This window comes from Larimichthys crocea, chromosome VI, assembly GCF_000972845.2.
Source record: "Larimichthys crocea isolate SSNF chromosome VI, L_crocea_2.0, whole genome shotgun sequence".
In the NCBI taxonomy this organism is placed as follows: domain Eukaryota; kingdom Metazoa; phylum Chordata; class Actinopteri; family Sciaenidae; genus Larimichthys; species Larimichthys crocea.
This window is the reverse complement of record NC_040016.1, coordinates 14,670,280-14,686,808: the sequence shown is the minus strand read 5'-3', so window position 1 is coordinate 14,686,808 and position 16,529 is coordinate 14,670,280. Positions and strand designations below refer to the sequence as shown.

The 16,529-nt window shown below is 40.0% G+C and overlaps 1 protein-coding gene across 7 annotated transcripts in view; it reads right to left on the bottom strand.

The window, feature by feature from the left end:
- Positions 1-16,529, bottom strand: part of arhgap9 (Rho GTPase activating protein 9) — a 40,082-nt gene that overhangs the window by 1,936 nt on the left and 21,617 nt on the right. For 2 of the 7 annotated variants that reach the window (XM_027279216.1, XM_027279217.1), the window contains 14 exons: positions 14,084-14,149; positions 12,077-12,223; positions 11,796-11,894; positions 10,672-10,733; positions 10,429-10,516; positions 9,227-9,322; positions 8,728-8,826; positions 8,292-8,397; positions 7,823-7,942; positions 5,725-5,823; positions 4,360-4,437; positions 3,968-4,021; positions 3,066-3,200; positions 1,267-1,372 (listed from right to left, as the gene is read on the bottom strand). In XM_027279216.1, coding sequence (XP_027135017.1) covers positions 1,267-1,372; positions 3,066-3,200; positions 3,968-4,021; positions 4,360-4,437; positions 5,725-5,823; positions 7,823-7,942; positions 8,292-8,397; positions 8,728-8,826; positions 9,227-9,322; positions 10,429-10,516; positions 10,672-10,733; positions 11,796-11,894; positions 12,077-12,223; positions 14,084-14,149 — 1,355 coding nt within the window. The remainder of the gene's footprint in view (positions 1-1,266; positions 1,373-3,065; positions 3,201-3,967; positions 4,022-4,359; positions 4,438-5,724; positions 5,824-7,822; positions 7,943-8,291; positions 8,398-8,727; positions 8,827-9,226; positions 9,323-10,428; positions 10,517-10,671; positions 10,734-11,795; positions 11,895-12,076; positions 12,224-14,083; positions 14,150-16,529) is intronic. The other 5 variants (XM_027279218.1, XM_027279219.1, XM_027279220.1 and 2 more) reach the window with 5 other exon arrangements.

The following is a 16,529-nucleotide window of genomic DNA, read 5'->3' as shown; positions in this document are numbered from 1 at the left end:
ATGTGACATCTTTATAATTCCTATGAACTCAGAATTCCTAGGAACTCAATAAGTAAAAGCTTTTGTGCATCCGCCAGTAACATCTTGTTTTTTGCATGCATGTTCACGTCCATGCATTTTGCAATCCAGATTTGTGCGCACGAGTGTCTAAATCCACCACTTGTATCCACCTATGTTAGTGTGTTTGAGTTTGTGTGTGATTGGGGGGGGACTCAGGAATGGATTTAAGCCACAGCATGAGGCATTCTTCTAAAAATGCCATTCCCACCAAGCCACAGAAGCAGCCAGCAATTGCTCAAAACTTCCACATTAAAAAGAGAGGAGGAAAAAAGAGAGAGAGAGAGAGGAGAGGGAAGAGGAAAAAAAAGGAGCGAGCGAGGGAGAGGGCGAAGAGAGAGAAAAGAGAGAGGTTCCAGTGGTGGCGGCGGTGGTGTTGGTATGCCTTCCAGCAGACGAACCACAAGGCTCCCATGGGACCTTCGAGGCAAGGAGGAGAGCGGGGGGAAGGCAGAGGGAGGAGGTGGAGGGAGAAAAAAAAGGAGAAAGGGATAGAAAGAGGAGGAAGAAAGGAGGAAGGAGGAAAGAGAGAATATAAAGAAGAGAATGAAGAAGAAGTAAGGAAACAAAGGTAGCAAGAGAGCAAGAAAGGAGGGGACACGGGGTGATTGGGCAGGGAGATAATAAATGAGAAACAGAATGAGGGGGGAAAGGAATGACAGCGGGGAGAAAATGAGAGAAAGACACAGAGTTGACAAATTCATGGGGCCCACCACACCCTGGCACAAACATCGGCCTCAGAACACGAACACTCACCCCTGTAGTGGAAGGAAAAACCATAGGCGGTAAAAAACACACATTTTATGTACTGTAAAAGGAACTGGCTCGCAGAACATTGTACACCATTCATCTTCCTCCAGCCTTTTCATCTTCACAGGGACCCAAACTTAACAACAGTGTGATCCTGGTACAGCACTGGCATACTTTGAGAGCCGTGGCCAAAGAATCCCTGACAGAAAATTACTGAGAACGACAAGGAAACTACCCCCTCTTGTGGTCAGATTTTAAAAAAGGAAAGTTACGAGGAGGAGATTTTTATTTTCCTACAAGGGCATCTGGTTCATTCCTTCGTGCTGAAATGTCCCAAGGGAATATTGTGCATTATGAAATGTGACCGTTTTCAGGACAGACAAATAGGAAACAAGCAGAGACGAAGACAAACACATGAGCAGAGATGTTTTGTGTGTGGTTTTCCTCCCGCCCTCTCACCGTTTGAGATGGCGACACATGAACTGAAGTGTGTCATGATTTGGAGGAGGCATGTTGAGCACTAGACACTTCAGACGATCCACTTTGTCCATGTAGTCCGACATCTCTGCAACACAGAGCAAGAGACATGTCAGGGCTCAATAAATATTATTTGCATTCCAGTTTTTATCTACTTTATTAGCATCCGAAGCCTGGTTGAAACGCACTAACTGATATCACATGTGCTCTGTTAGTATACACAGTCTAATCTGATACAGCAGCATGCAATCATCAGCTATCACCACTGTGTGATGAACAGTAAACTGATGATCACACAAAAAGCCCCATGGACTGATAAGAAGCATACTGAGAATGCATTTACATTTGTAATCATTTGTTCTTAATATGCAACTTTTCTTATCGAATGTAACTTATTTTGAGACGCAAGATTACCCACTGTTGATAAATCATAAAGATATTAAGATACACTACTGTATCACAGAGTTTCATGCCAATTAATTGATGAAGAACACAGTTAAAGTGTTGTTCTTACATTGCACTGAGGAATAAATCAAATCAGTCTTAGATCTATCACTGCATTGCATGACACGTTCCTTTATTATGATGAACATTGACACTGTAGTTTATTTTCAGTTGTAAAAACTCACTAGAGCACCAAATGTGTAATAATCCACTGCTGAAAATTGTTAAAAATGGGTTACATTGGCTATTATAGCGACAGAGCCTCGCTGTTTTAGGAAAAACATTTTGTCTTTTTAGAAATTAAACTATATATTCGTGGCCTGTTTAGTCTGAAGTGACTGCCACAGACTGGGTAGGGAAGTCGTAAAGTAGTAAAACGCATTGCTGGTTTTGGTCTTTTCATGGCGCCTGTTGACAAGAAGAAAAACATAAAGTAACGCCAACCTTATCCTTTAAATAACAGTGTCAAAATATGATTCAAATGTAATATTTGCATATGAGTCGAGGATTATAGGACTATAGGCGGCTAAAATGTGAGGATTTACATGGTGAGGATTTTCTGACATAAAAGCATCACTTTACACATTTTAACTCAATACTGCCCAATAAATTTCAGCTTTGTCAGGATGTAATTATTCCTCTCTCGCCTTGGAATTCATGCAATTTTCTTTTTGGGGAAGCGGCGTTTTATTTTATTGTGTCCATATATCTTACATGATATATATTTGTGGCATTGTGCAACATTTTCCAGAGGTGGAGGAGAAAATAAAAGTGCTGTAAACACACTATATTCTATAATAATGAAAATGACTTTCACCACATCTTGACAAAGTGTGAAAGCGCCCAAGTAAAGAGGGGGCTGAACTCTGTAACCAAGACAGTCCTGGTTTTGACTCATTAAAACCACAGCAGTGTTGTGAATATTCAAAATAAAAGCACATCAGAAGACAAATAATAAGATGACATTAAAAAGTATCCTACATGGGCGTCCTGGTGGCTTAGATATTTAAAGATGCTGATCATGCAAATGCAACAGCTATACTTTTGAGCCCGCCACCTCCTTTGGCTTATTTCCTGTTTGCTTTCAATCTCACACAATCAAACAACAGTAAATCTATCAAAAAAACAAGAAAAAACAATGGCCTATTAAAATGTCTCACTTGAATGTTTGTATGTTTTATTTCATACAAATGTGTGAAATGAGCTGAAGAAATGCTTTAATTTCTATCTCAGATTGATCAAAGGTGATGTCAGTCTGCATGACGCACTCCACATTAAGGGGGGGGAGGGCATACACAGGGTATATGAAATAAATGTGGTTGAAGCTGCTCACTCACTGACTGTCTCCATGATGTCGGTGAAGAAGCCGAAGGGCACAACGGGTTCAGGAAGCTCTCGAAAGAAAAGTTTCAAAGCTCCTGTGATGACGTGAATGTCCTCCCAATCACTCTCGTCCAAATTCAGCTTCTCCTCTGAGAGATGAACGGGGGAGGAGAGGGAGGGAGAGGATGAGGGGAACGGGGAGAAATTCACACAGACGGGTCAGGGGAAGTGAACAAAAGGCGAGGCAATATGAAACGGAGCGACAAAGAGTGAGAATTAGGAGAGAAACATTGGATTTAGAGTTTAGTGCAGAGTGTGAATTCATGTCGGTGTTAAGGCGTAACATGAAGGCTTGTAGCTGCAGGAGGGAGATAGAAATGGTCTGTAAAAGTAAAAGAAGACACAGAAGCACACACTAAAACACACAAAGCACACTTTTTCTTTAAACCCAGGCCTGACCAATGCTTCTCAAATTGGATCAAAAAAGGACCAAAAGAAAGAAAATAAATAGTTTCTATTTAACCTCAATGTCAATGTTTATAATACAAACATGAATGTAGTGATGAGAAACATTAGTCAGTGAGATATTGCTGTGGGATTAGAGCACGCAAAGCAGATGATTCTCGGCTTTGTCCACTTGGTGGCAGCTGTAGACTGTGTGAAAATTCGCTGTACAACCTGCTGCGTGTTATTACATCAGAAAACTTAAAGCAGTAAAAGCCTAAGGGACACACACACATACATTAAGCACAACCACCAAACTGTTCAACGCACGTCTGCGCTGCAGCTCAGCTCTGCGTGTCAGTCTGTGTGGGTGGGCGTTTTTTTGACTGAGGTGTTCGTATTATGCAGCGCACGATGCACAAAAACAAGCAGACTAAAAAAGCGGCTGTTTTCCTCGTCAGTCTGAATCTACCTTGTACCAACTCCGCTGGGAACATGTAACGGCCGTCTGTAGTCACCGCTCGCTCTGCAAAAACCAACAGTTACTCAGTTGGCTTTCCTTCAGCGTCCACTGTATCAAAAGGATGTCGTGTGGAGGGACAATCACAGGTATACAGTGTGTGTTTGTGTGTGTTGTGGGTGTACAATATCATATGTAATCAGAATAACAAATCAGATGACATTTATAATGACTGAAAAAAGAGGAAGAGATACAGTTGAATGATTTCTGACAACTGCAAGAAAACTCCAACTTCTACCTTTCACCACTCTCCTCCTCCAACATTTTCCTCTCAGGCTTCTCATTACATAGTCAGAGACTAAATTAAAAGTTCATTTTTTCCCCCTCCTCCCCTTCATTCTCACCGTGGTTCACTAAGTAGCGTAGTTTCTGAATGACTGCCAGGTTGCCTGAGACTCTGTAGATCCCGTCAGTGTCCAGTCCTGCAACATACCACGGGGAGGTGGTTACATCTGAGGGATCTTCACTGATGTGAAGCACTTGACTTCATGAGTATAAGATAAAAACTTATTTCATCAGATTTTAATGCAGCCAGAGCTGACATAATTGTTTTGTTGCACATCAATAATTTACTGTATGTAGAAAGTTTGTTTTGTTGGCCAGACAATATAGGAATAAAGTAAAGCTAAAGTATATTTTTGACTTTGCAAAAATAGCAAAAAAAAATGCATGATCACATGACCCTCTTGAGTAGTTTTTAAACTTCCTTTTTTAACTTTTCATGGAATTTTGTATGACGACGTACCTACAAAGTTTTGTTATGACACTGAGTTTCTGCTTTTTCCCCAAACTGGTTTTAATGCCAGAAGTTCCAGATGAAGTCAGGCTTATGTGACGCATTGATTATTAACTTGTCACACTTAAAACGAACCACTGACTAATATTTAATGCATGATGGTAATAAGCATGTACATCTAAATCTGGGGCATCTTACAGGAGAAACCTTTTAATATGTAGCACAACTGTAAATATCAGTTGACTTTATAATTTGTATAAAAGCTGAAATGATTCATCAATTAATGAAACTGAAGAATACAATTCATTTATATTAATTTTGAGAACCAGTGATTGTTTTACATCATTTTCTGAGCAGAAATTACACAGATGTACTGGTTCCTGCTTCTTAAATGTGATTATTTGCAGGTTTTGTTATATTTCTATGATATAAAATGTAATTATCTTGTTAGTATGTATTTAACATTGGCATAATTTAGTATGTATTAACACAAGAGGCTACAAAAATCATATACTATGAGGATTATCCAGCAAAATGTATCTTTCTCTTTGTCCTAAAAGGTTTTCAGTCTGTCACAGTTTTGATGTCTCGATCTGAAACTGTTCCCTAGAAATATTTAATTCATCAAAACCAGGTTTTTAAAGCTCTCGTGATCAAAACACTGATTTCTTTCTGTGTGTATTAAATATTTATTTGCAGAATTGTTTCTAAACAGTCTCCAAACAACTCCATTTTCTCTCATTTAGATCTCTCTCTGGCTGGCAGCTGTCAGGATTTTTTTTTTTTTCAGTGCGTTTTAGTCTGCTCTCTGTCGGCCAATCATAAACATTTCTCAGTTAATTTGTGGTTGGATGATTTATGTCACAGAGCTGAACATTAGAGGCAGAGAACTGCCGTCAAGTGACTGGTGCTCGAAGACAGGATTTTAAGTTGAGGATCACGGTAGCTGGCTGTGTGTTTGCAGCGACTGTACCTCTCTTCTCCACGGCCTCAGTACAAAGTCTGACGAAGCGAGGGACTTTGCTCCTCTCTCTTTCACAGAGCATCTCCAGACGACAGCCAAACACCTGATCTAAAGGGTGATGACAAACGGACACAAACACACACACACAAACACACTTTTTATGTTGAGTCTTTTTTTTCTTAACATAACTGTGCCAAGATGATGTAAGAGCTACAAGCTGAAGTTAATCTAGTGATAAATTTACTGTTCACGTTAGAAGAGCAGAGATGTAAGCTCACCCTTAATGATGCAATGCAACTCATGTATGGCACTGTATATACTATAGGGTGAAAAAAAAAAATCACACGCAACCCTTTACCCCAGAGTATACCGCAATTAAACTGCTGTGTGACCAGATTGTGTTATCCCTGGACTGTGATGAACTTATTGTGTAAATGTCAAAAACATAATTAACCTGACAACCACACTTTAAAAGTAGCTGTCATCATTTAGTTACAAATCTACAGATGTTCCCCTTCATCTGAATGGCTTCTTCACTTCTAACAACATACAGAACGTCATGTTACGCCTCCTAGTGGATGTGGATGAGGATGATGGCATGTTGGCATTCTGTCAAAGCTTGAAGGGAGTCATAGCTTTTTAAAGCTAACCAAACAAATGTTTTATCTTCCATCTTAAAATTATGAAGTGCTGGAACGCCCTGGAGGTCTAACCACGTAAAAGCAATATCCCTTCTTGGATGTCTCTCTAATGCTCGTTATCAAATAAAAATGCCAGGAAATAAGGTTCTTAGAATATTTTTGCTTTAAATATAAATAAAACTACCAAGGAAAATGTTTTACACTTTTAGAAAAAGACCAGAATTTTTATGAGAGTTTCTATATGAGTTCCTATAGAGATAATCACTACAAGAGAAATGAAAGAAGGAAAAATCCCTCTTCCTTTTCTCTTGTAGTGATTCACTTTTTAATTCTTCTTCTTTTTTCAGGATGCTGTTTTGTCTAAAAGGCAAGTCTTCTGGCTAAATGATAATAAAAGATATAGAATAAAGCATGATGTTAGGATTGATGTCGTGTCTCTTCCTTTCCCAGAGTTTTTCCTGTTGTTTACCTCTCCTTTGTGTCATGTCTGCCCTCTCACCTGCCAATGCATCACAACAACCTGCGACCAATCCACCTGACCAGTCTAAAGAACCAGCTCAACCAGTGAGACTCTGCCAGAGTTGTGACGGATGCTGCAGCCAGCTTTTGAATTTTTTTGTGATCACTTAGTTACTAATCCTGCTTTCCCTTCATCTCAGGACTTCTGCCAGCCTTATCCACCACATCCAGCCCTGTCCTGTCCTCTGCACCTATGTGAACGTTCCCCCACCCCAGCCACCTCATCTCAGAAGACTCAGCACCTTGTTCAATAAACTGTTGAACTAAATCTTTCTGACTTGTGTTTGCACATTAGGTCCGATACCATTCATCACAACAGGTAGCTTTTGCGAAAAGACTAATTTTAGAAGCGTTGAGAAATAGTTCATACACAGATGAGTGACAAATATAAGTGATAACTAAAAGGAAGATGTAGGGATGTAGGGATGAATCACCAGCTTTATTTGTCCTTAGCATAGATTATCCAAGTCTTTAAACTTAAGGGATGAACAGCGTTCATTCCCTTGTTTGGTGTTGTTGATGGTGGGGCAGAACACATCAGATCAAAATGTTTAACTGGGTTGAGGTCTGGTGACTGGAATAAGAATAAAACCAACAATTTCAATATCCATAACAACAGTGGTGTAATCAGCAGACAAGCAGTGTGAAAAACTTCATCACTTTGGAGAGGCTCTTGCTAAAAAGTCGAGGAGGATTGCGACGCACATTCACTAGGGGATGTGGCATCACCGCAGGATAAATGCTGAGATTTCCTGCCAGCCATAACAACCGTGATTCAGCTCAGTTAAATGGAAAAATATCTTCAACTTCCCAATAAAAGTCCAGTGGATAGTTTTAGCTGTAGAAGTGTGGTCTTGTAATATCAAGAGCTGAGCAAATAATAACACACACTTCCATCATTCACCGCTGCACTGCATACAGTTTAAAACTTCAAAAGGAAATCTCACCTTTAATCAGCCCTTTCTCCTGCAGCGCCTGCAGAGGAGGTCTCTTTTGGATCAGCTTCTTCAGCCGGGTCTTCACTCTCTTCCTCTCCGTGTTCTCCAGGTTGGAAGACGAGCGAGGGACTACAGGGGGAGGAAAGGAGGAGGAGGAGGAAAAGAAGGAGGAAGTCAGTGCGGGGCGTTCGGCTGCAGGCCAGGAGAGCAGATGAGAGGGGATGGTGGTGAGGATGAAAAGCGGGAGGGCCGGGCGACGGCGGAGGTGAGACAGGACTGATGGGGGTATTATTTGCCATGGAGGTCGTGTGAAAATATAAGTGGGCTGGATGGAGGAGAAAATGGAGGAGAGGATGGATGGATGTAAGAAGCCTGTGTGGAAGTTTAGAGAGAAAGAGTGATGATGATGGAGCGAGAGGCCGTGAGCAGAAGGGGGTCAGGATGGAGCGATGAGAGGCATCGTGTGGTGATGACTTACGTGACGTTCTCCTGTCATCTTCATCTCCACTGTTGTCCAGCATCTCCACGCTGCCCGCTCGCCTCACAGAATATAGAAGGACGTTATCTAACGGGTTCTCACGGTCCTGGAAGGCACGCAGAGTGTTGTGTCATATATAAATATTACACAATGTACTGTTCGAAGCATTTATACAAAAAAATTCCACTTTATTTTGAAGCTTATGTGTTTTTTGGGCTGATATTGATATATGAGACTTTTAAAAAGTTGAAATCTGATTCTGATAAATGAGCTGATTTGATCCTTTTTAAACAAACATTGTTGAAGAATTCCTTCAAATCCCTCCAAAAGTAAAAAAAAAAACACATTTCCTTAGATAGTATAACATAATCCAAGGGGAAACCACTAATATGGAAGTGGTATACTGTGAGTACACTGTGTGTGTTTTGTGTCTCACCAGCCGGTCGATGACGTTCTGGATGGTTTTGTACCACTCTTTGATCAGAGAGTCTGTCTCTGACTGCAGGAGGAACTCATTTCCCGTCACTGTCCTCAGCTACAACACACACATTTACAATCCATGTGAATATGTGACAAACCATCCCCAGTCTTCTTGTATCACACGTCTGTAAACTTGTACAGTTAATCAGCCAAATTTCACTGGAAAATAAATGTTTACTGCTTCCTCTTCCTCACTGAGGGTCACTGTAGGGTGACCTGGTGAACAAAAGCTTCCTACTCTCACTTCCCTCACCGATAAGGACTCTTTGCTGACTGCTTACTAATCAGCCATCACATTGTTCTCACTCTACACCAGCTCTCAGCAACGATTCAAGTCAAAAGAAAGTTTCACTGAAGTTTAAAAAAAGAAAAACAGTTTATTCTCACTTCTCAATGAATTTGAGAATGTCAATGTTCAAGGATTTCCATTTCATTTCAGTTTCCTTGTTACATACCTTGAATACATTCTTCTTGCTGGATAACTCGTTGGCCCAGTGTAGCTGTGCTCCTCTTAAGTCCACACTGCTCTCAGGACGACTGTTTCCTGGTTTCTGTTTTCAGTAAACAAAAAATTAATCTTTTGTTCTCTTTTGTCAACACTTAGTTGACTGAATTGACTTGTTTTTTGCAGAATTTGAAAGAAAACCACATCTTGACCCTCACACACACTCACAACACCTGCGAGGTGTTTGAGTGAGCTGTTTAAACGAACATGAGGTGTTGATGCGTGTCATTTTGAAGTTCCTGTGAAGAGAAATGTGTGCAACATAGTGGACAGAAATATATCCAACTTGTTATGGAGTTTTCTTTTTTAGATTATTGTTTTGGCCTTTTCAAGCTTTATTTTGATAGAGACAGCTGAAGAGTGACAGGAAATGCGTGGAGAGAGAGACGGGGAATGACACGCGGGAAAGAGCCACAGGTCGGACCCGAACCCTGGGCCTCCGCAGCAAGGACCGAGTCCCTGCACATGGGGCGGCTGCTCTACCAACTATGGCAAACACCGCCCCTTGTTATGAAATTTTCTATCCTTAGGTTACAGAAGGTCACATGTGGGCCTTGAGGTCCTCGGCAGTATTCATTTTTTGGCTTTGATTGGGAACAGTAGGTGCCAGTCGATCTAAACACTGTGGTGGCCGGGATCGAAGAGACCTATTGCTGCCTTCCTAGACATAATAGATAGCTTGCCATTGAGGTTCCAATCTGCGTAAACAGACATCTGTGTCTCCAGACTAGAATATGCTGACAATAACACCTCCATGGGTAAAAACATTCTTTTTGACTACTTCTGGGCATATAGTATTTGTGTGTTATCTGTAGGGGTTTAAAGTCTATCCACCAGCATGAGTTTGTCAGAATGCGAGACCGACTCAGGCACTTCTGATGTACTTTGAGAGTGTCTCTAATTCTCCTTGGCCAAGTGATAATAAATATTACAGCATAAGACATCAGAGGCTCCTGAACTTCCCTCCTGACCTCACCATTGCCTTCAGCAGTTTCTCCACAACACACCAGTGGAATTGTTGTTCTCTTTTTGAGTTTGTTAAAAGTTACTGATCTTTGTGCAATCAGTCAGATGACTTTGAAAGTTACTTCATAATGTTTATTGCAAAAATTGACTAAAATCATTAAACACACAGTTTGTCTGAGCTCTTACCCAGCTGGAAGGTGTCTGTGATTTAGGATCTTTGAAGAAAACCAGACTGTTCCCAACCAACACCACCCAGGAAGGGCTCCAATTTTTCCTGCAAAACAACAACAACACATAAACTGGTCAGACTAGATGCAGAACAGAAAATCATACCTGCCTTAATTTATTCAAACGCTATATTTACTTGAAGAGATGCAATCTAGCTGAACTCTTTTTGTCTTTACTGGTAGCAGCATCATGAAGCCTCACCTGAGTTTGCGTCCTCCCTCTGCAATCTTCGTCTTGTTCAAGAGGCCGGCTTTCTCCAGTTCCTAAGAAGGTGTCAGAAGGGTTTTAAAATCTGCATTATTTAAGCCCTAATATTGCTAATGTCACAATACAGGGCAGAGCATGAAGGTATTTGAGGACAAGCTGAAAATGTTAACAGTAAAGTACAGCAGAGGGCTTTTCCTCTGTGTAATACACTGCATCCTGAGCGAACGCATTTAACTTGACTGTTGCATCATTCAAAAAATAGCAGGAGGGTAGCTGCTCTAAAATCTCCCACTGCGGCATGGCCCCGTTTAAGGTGCAAGAGAAGAGAATTAATACTAACTATTACGTTTTAAGTGTTGAGTACATATATAAAGGCTGTGAGGAACAAACTGAGGAAAAGAATGAAAGATTTTAAAGAGCTCATGATATTTTGTTGTAATTTTATTTGCACATTCACGCTAATACTTATTTGTCAGAATCAAAGAATTAAAAATATTGTTCAAATTATACTGAAAAAAGGCAATGTATTTGCAAATGTAATCTGTTTGCATTCATTTTGAATGTTTGTGATTTATCCTGAGTAACTGCTTCATTTTTTTCTGTAAAGACACTGGTGTGGCAATCTGTGTCAGCTGCAGATATCTTACATCTGCAAATAGTCCTACAAGAACTTGAGCCTTGTTCTTTGCTGTTGTATCTGTTGTATGTTAAGTGGGGAGACAGCATCACTGCCAAGGACGGACACAGTTGCAGTTAATAAGTTAATTAAAAAGTCTGGTTGTATAATTAACTGTCTGTATAGTGGTGGTACACTGGTTAGCTCTGTCGCCTCACAGGTACCTGGTTCGAACCTTCAAACCTGGTTGGTAAATAGGTTAATTAGAGACTCCAAATTGCCCATAGATGTGAATGTGAGTGTGAATGGTTCTTTGTCTCTATGTGCCCTGTGATGAGCTGGGGACATGTCCAGGGTGTACCCTGCCTCTTGCTCAAAGTTAGCTGGGCTCAAGCCCCATTGTGACCCTCATGAGGACAATGTATGTAAATATATGTATAATTAAATCAGTATTAAATCACATACTCCTATTTCACGAGTAAAAGGCTGTGTTTTTGCTCACCGGCGTGGGGCCATCGCTGTCTGGAGAACTCTGAGGAGACGGAGGCTCCACGACGATGTTGGTCACATTACAAGAGTAATCTGTGCACTGCTGGACCAGCTGAAAGACAGAAAGCAGGCATCATCAGCTGTGTTCGCTTGTAAGCGTGTGTATATTTGCATATGTTCAGAGTTTTATGTAAAAACTTGAAGTTTATTTGCATTTTTCCTCTTCTCTCCGCATGTCTGTGTGAACACCGTACACACAGTTTGTAACCATGTACGTGCTTTAGATGTGAATACCTTGCCATTCTCAGGCAGGGTCATAGATTGGGAGTGGCTGAGCCCCTGCTTGACATCATGCTGGCCGCCAGAGTTATGGATCTGGACAGTGGCATTGCTGAACGCCATCGTGGTCAGGGTGTCAGAGGAGGCAGCACGCTGTATGCTCTTCACAGGGGGTTTAAAGGTCAGGGTCAAATATATTGGGTAAGTGGTGAAAGGTGGAACAGACAAACAAGGGAAAGGGAAATCACTGATTTATTATACAGGAACTGAAAAATAAATACAATAAGCTTCCATTGTATTGTAACAATTGTAGATCTTGTTTAAAGCCTGTGAGAGCTGATATGTGTTTGTTTTCTTCTGAATAACAGACTATAGAGGAACCATTTTCTTTATATTATGTTTACTGTATATTTTAGTACCGCTGATAATGATACTCTTGCCTAGAGCAACCTTGAATGAGCGCTACAGTATAATGAGCATAATGAGTATATAATGAACATTTAAAATCACAAACAAGCAACAGTAAGGAGTAAGAGAAAGGTCAGGGCCTTTTCAAAAATGAAGCAATTTCTCCCCTAATTTCTTCATTTCCTATAGGAGCTACTGTCGGGAACATATTTTAATTCAGTTTGCACTTTAAATACAATTCATGCAAACATGAAAAACAGGATATTAACTACTCCAATTGCACTTTGGTTTTGATTTTGAATACATGCAATGAAGGAGTACCAAACACTTGTATATTATTGACTGGTAAAGTAGTGAATTACTGACACAGCAAACAGTGATTTGTCTTTATTTGTGTTTATCCCAGTCTAGACCTTTGCTCACTAGCAGGACTCTTTTCTTTACAGATGTTTTGTTTCTCTGAGTGATGGACAGCAGAGTCGATCTAAAATAATTGCCATAGGCTGTGCATTGAATGTTATCTTGCAAATCATTCTTACGTGGGTTTAAATGTCACCTCACGCACTCCTACGCTCCTAGCTCTCTGCCTTTTTTCGTATCTTTGTCTCTCAGTAGATCTCATACAGTGGTAGCCATTTATGAAACCATCTGAAATAATAGACCAATTGTGGATTTAGCTGCATCAAAACTCAATTTACATGTAAGGACTGAAGTATTCTGGCACTCTGAGGAAAAAACGCTGACCTGCAGCTTCCTTATAATTGTCTAACTGTCACTTCACAGGAAGAGCTGAGAGAGAGTCAGAGACACACTGATGCATGTATCAGTGTCCTTTAAATCCAAAATATTTACTATGCTTACAATCCCACTCATGTATACAAGTCTGCATTATTGCACAAAAATGCATAAATTCACACAACCTCAGCCATAATTAAGCACCTTTCCCAATCCCTGTAACCTAGTTTCAACAATCAGACTAAATATCCCTCCTAATGTTTGCCATCTCTTCATGCGAGGAGGATTAGCACTAAGAGCCAAATCGGCTGCTTTGCTAAGAGGAGGCCTTTAAAGGGGCTTTAAACCAAGCGCACCCACACCCCTCTGTGATGCAACATGTTGCAGTAAGAACGGCTTGGGTAACAGCCTTTCTTTTTACACCATGAGTTGCTATTTCGCCACCTTAATATGCATAAATGCTGATCTCTGAGAATCTAAGGAGCATGGCTGGCAATGATTTAATGTATTGTACAGTAATACAGTGGAGATGCAGTTTTTGCAAATCTTACGATTCAAGTTCATTGATTTTCATGAGGAAAATACCCTCCATCAAAGGGCCTTTAAGCGCTGATAAAACATTTAGGATTGCCGAAGATTGTAGATTTTCATGCAAGGGTAGATGTGCATTAGTGACGTAAGTGGTGAAGTCAAGGTGCCAAAACCCCCCTAACAGGATGGTATAACAACTGCTTTGTTAACCAAATGTATCCTGTTGTGTAGGAAGAATATGCAAAACTGGTTGAGGGCGGTACTCTTTGAAGGGTGATTTTTTCACAAGGTGAAAGTCAAGGTGGTGTGCTTTAGATGCCCTCTAGCAATGAGCAAGTAGCATTTCACCTGTTTCATCTGCCAGCCACCTCTATTATTCCTTTGGTGGCTCCCGAAGAGGAAATCAGGTGACAGCTAGAGTGAAAGAAGGCAGAAAGACAGGAAGACAAAGACAGGAAACACACATGAACAGTTACTATTTATATTTTGTTTTAATTTAATATGTTTCACTTTCAGGCTTTCTTTCAGTTTTTTGTATTTTATACTTTTTTTGTTTGTTCAACAAAAAAAAAAAAAATTATCCAAACTGGCAGCAGTTTTGGGTAAATTTCACATCAATGTGTAAAAACAGGATGCTGACAAATGCGTTCAGTTAAAATCAGCCACGAGGCTCCCGCTGACGCTCACGCCAACATTACAACTACTCATCTGCCCTACTTATATCCTGCCACCTAAAAATGCTCTTTGATTCGCCAACACTGCACAGCGGTACATACATACACTTGTAACCACATTAAGCCGTGAGTTAATAAGTGGCAGTTGCTGCCGTTGGTTTAGTAAAACTGAAACACACACTGCATATTCGTTGTTTGACTCAGTCAAGATTTTACGTTACTGAATTGAATCACACATGTCCACATAAATACATCTCATGTAGTCATCTCAGCTTGTTGAGACAAAGACAGTGAATACCAACACGTGTATAACAATGAAACGCCAAGTGAGTGAACTATATTAGATAATCAAAAGAAATATATGCTATTTAGCGGACCAGTCATTTCACATGCTGCCAGAAAACACATCACAGTAAATAATAATCTGTATGGAATGAAAATAAACTTACAGCATAGGTGCTCATTATCACTGATCACAGAGTTATACAGTCCAAGTCAACTCTATTTCTGAGAGGTTTTTTTTTCTCCTGTTGAGTTCAAGTCCTCAGCTGTCTGTCGTTAAAGTGTCAAAATGTACAAACCATTCATCTCTCCCTCCCATTTCAGTCTACATCTACTTCCCCATTCTAGAGGGAAGCTCTAGCTTTATCTGCTGGAACAATTTTAACTCATGTAAAGCAGCTCAGGGTAAAAACACCAGAACACTGTTAACATTGTCACATTGACCACTGCCAAGCTGCTGTTTGTTTGAAAGTGTGTACGCACACAACACAATGGGGATGCTTAACTTCAATAAAAGTAACAAGAGCATACCTTTAACATTGTCAGTTACAAGTAATGGTTTAAATGACTCACAGTGAATAATAGTACTTTTTATGCTGTTAGATTAATGTAACAATCTATTGTTTTTGTTATTACCATAGTGTGTAAACTGCATTTTAATGTGTTAGGTGTGCACAGTTTAGTTAGGGTTAAAAGCTACAACTCCACAAGACGCACCTCCCACAAAGACGCATGGGTGTTAACACCATAAAAATTTCCTGCAGCTGTTGAGAGTGAGTAAAAAACTGTGAGCAAGGGAGTATGACTAGATAATGTTATAAATACTCAGCTTCCGCCAGTCCTAAACACAAACTTAACTCCCTGAAATAAAGAGACCAAGGCCTTGTTTAAAAAAACAAAACAAACATTCACTAATAGTTTTAAATCATGATTTGTGGTGTTGGGTACTACAGCTTATCTGACTCTGGGGGACCACTAATTTATTCTATAACAATGCATCATATTTCATAAAGTGATGATGTGTTTTGTGTAACTTTGTAATCTGCACAGTCTGTACATAATCGATTCATCTGCAGATTATTTTCTCAATTGATTCATAAGTCATTTGGGGCCATAAAGCTGTGAAATATGTCGATCACATAATTTTCCAGAGCTTAGGGGGACGTTGTTAAATGTCTTGTCTGATCAACAAGATATTCGGTTTAAAGTGATATGAAACAGGGAAAAGCAGCAAACCCTCACATTTTAGGAGGTGGAACCGGAGAGTGGTTGACATTTTTTACTCAGAGATTAATTTGAGAGATTAATCTGCATTTGCAATGTTTTTACAGGTGATTGACTAAGAAAATGATTGTCTAATTGTATCAGCTGTACTGTCAAATACACAGAATATGTTGAGAATAAAGTCAAATTAAAACACAGGTACTGGTAATGTCATTCACTTTCAACCATTGTGCATACTTGAGCACACAAGAAGCAAATATTAATATATATGTATATATTTTTATAAAAATCTAGACTAGAGAACGCTGTGTTTTAACAAGTAATTTAAGTCACGCAGGTTGTAACACCTGGATCATTAACTCATGTGGCATCCAGTATGCATTATATATATCATTGTTGAAGTTCCTGTTTGGTAAAACATGTAACACAAAATAAAAGGTGACACATATAGGTCAACAGAATGCATCTCACACTGACTTGATGGGGGAATCACGGCTTTGATCGTGAGGGTATTTTTTTGATGAGCAACATTAAATTTGAAACACTGACGCAACGTTGAGGCAACGCAACCTTGAGATGCAAAACGCTTATCTCTAACAATCTGGATCACGCAG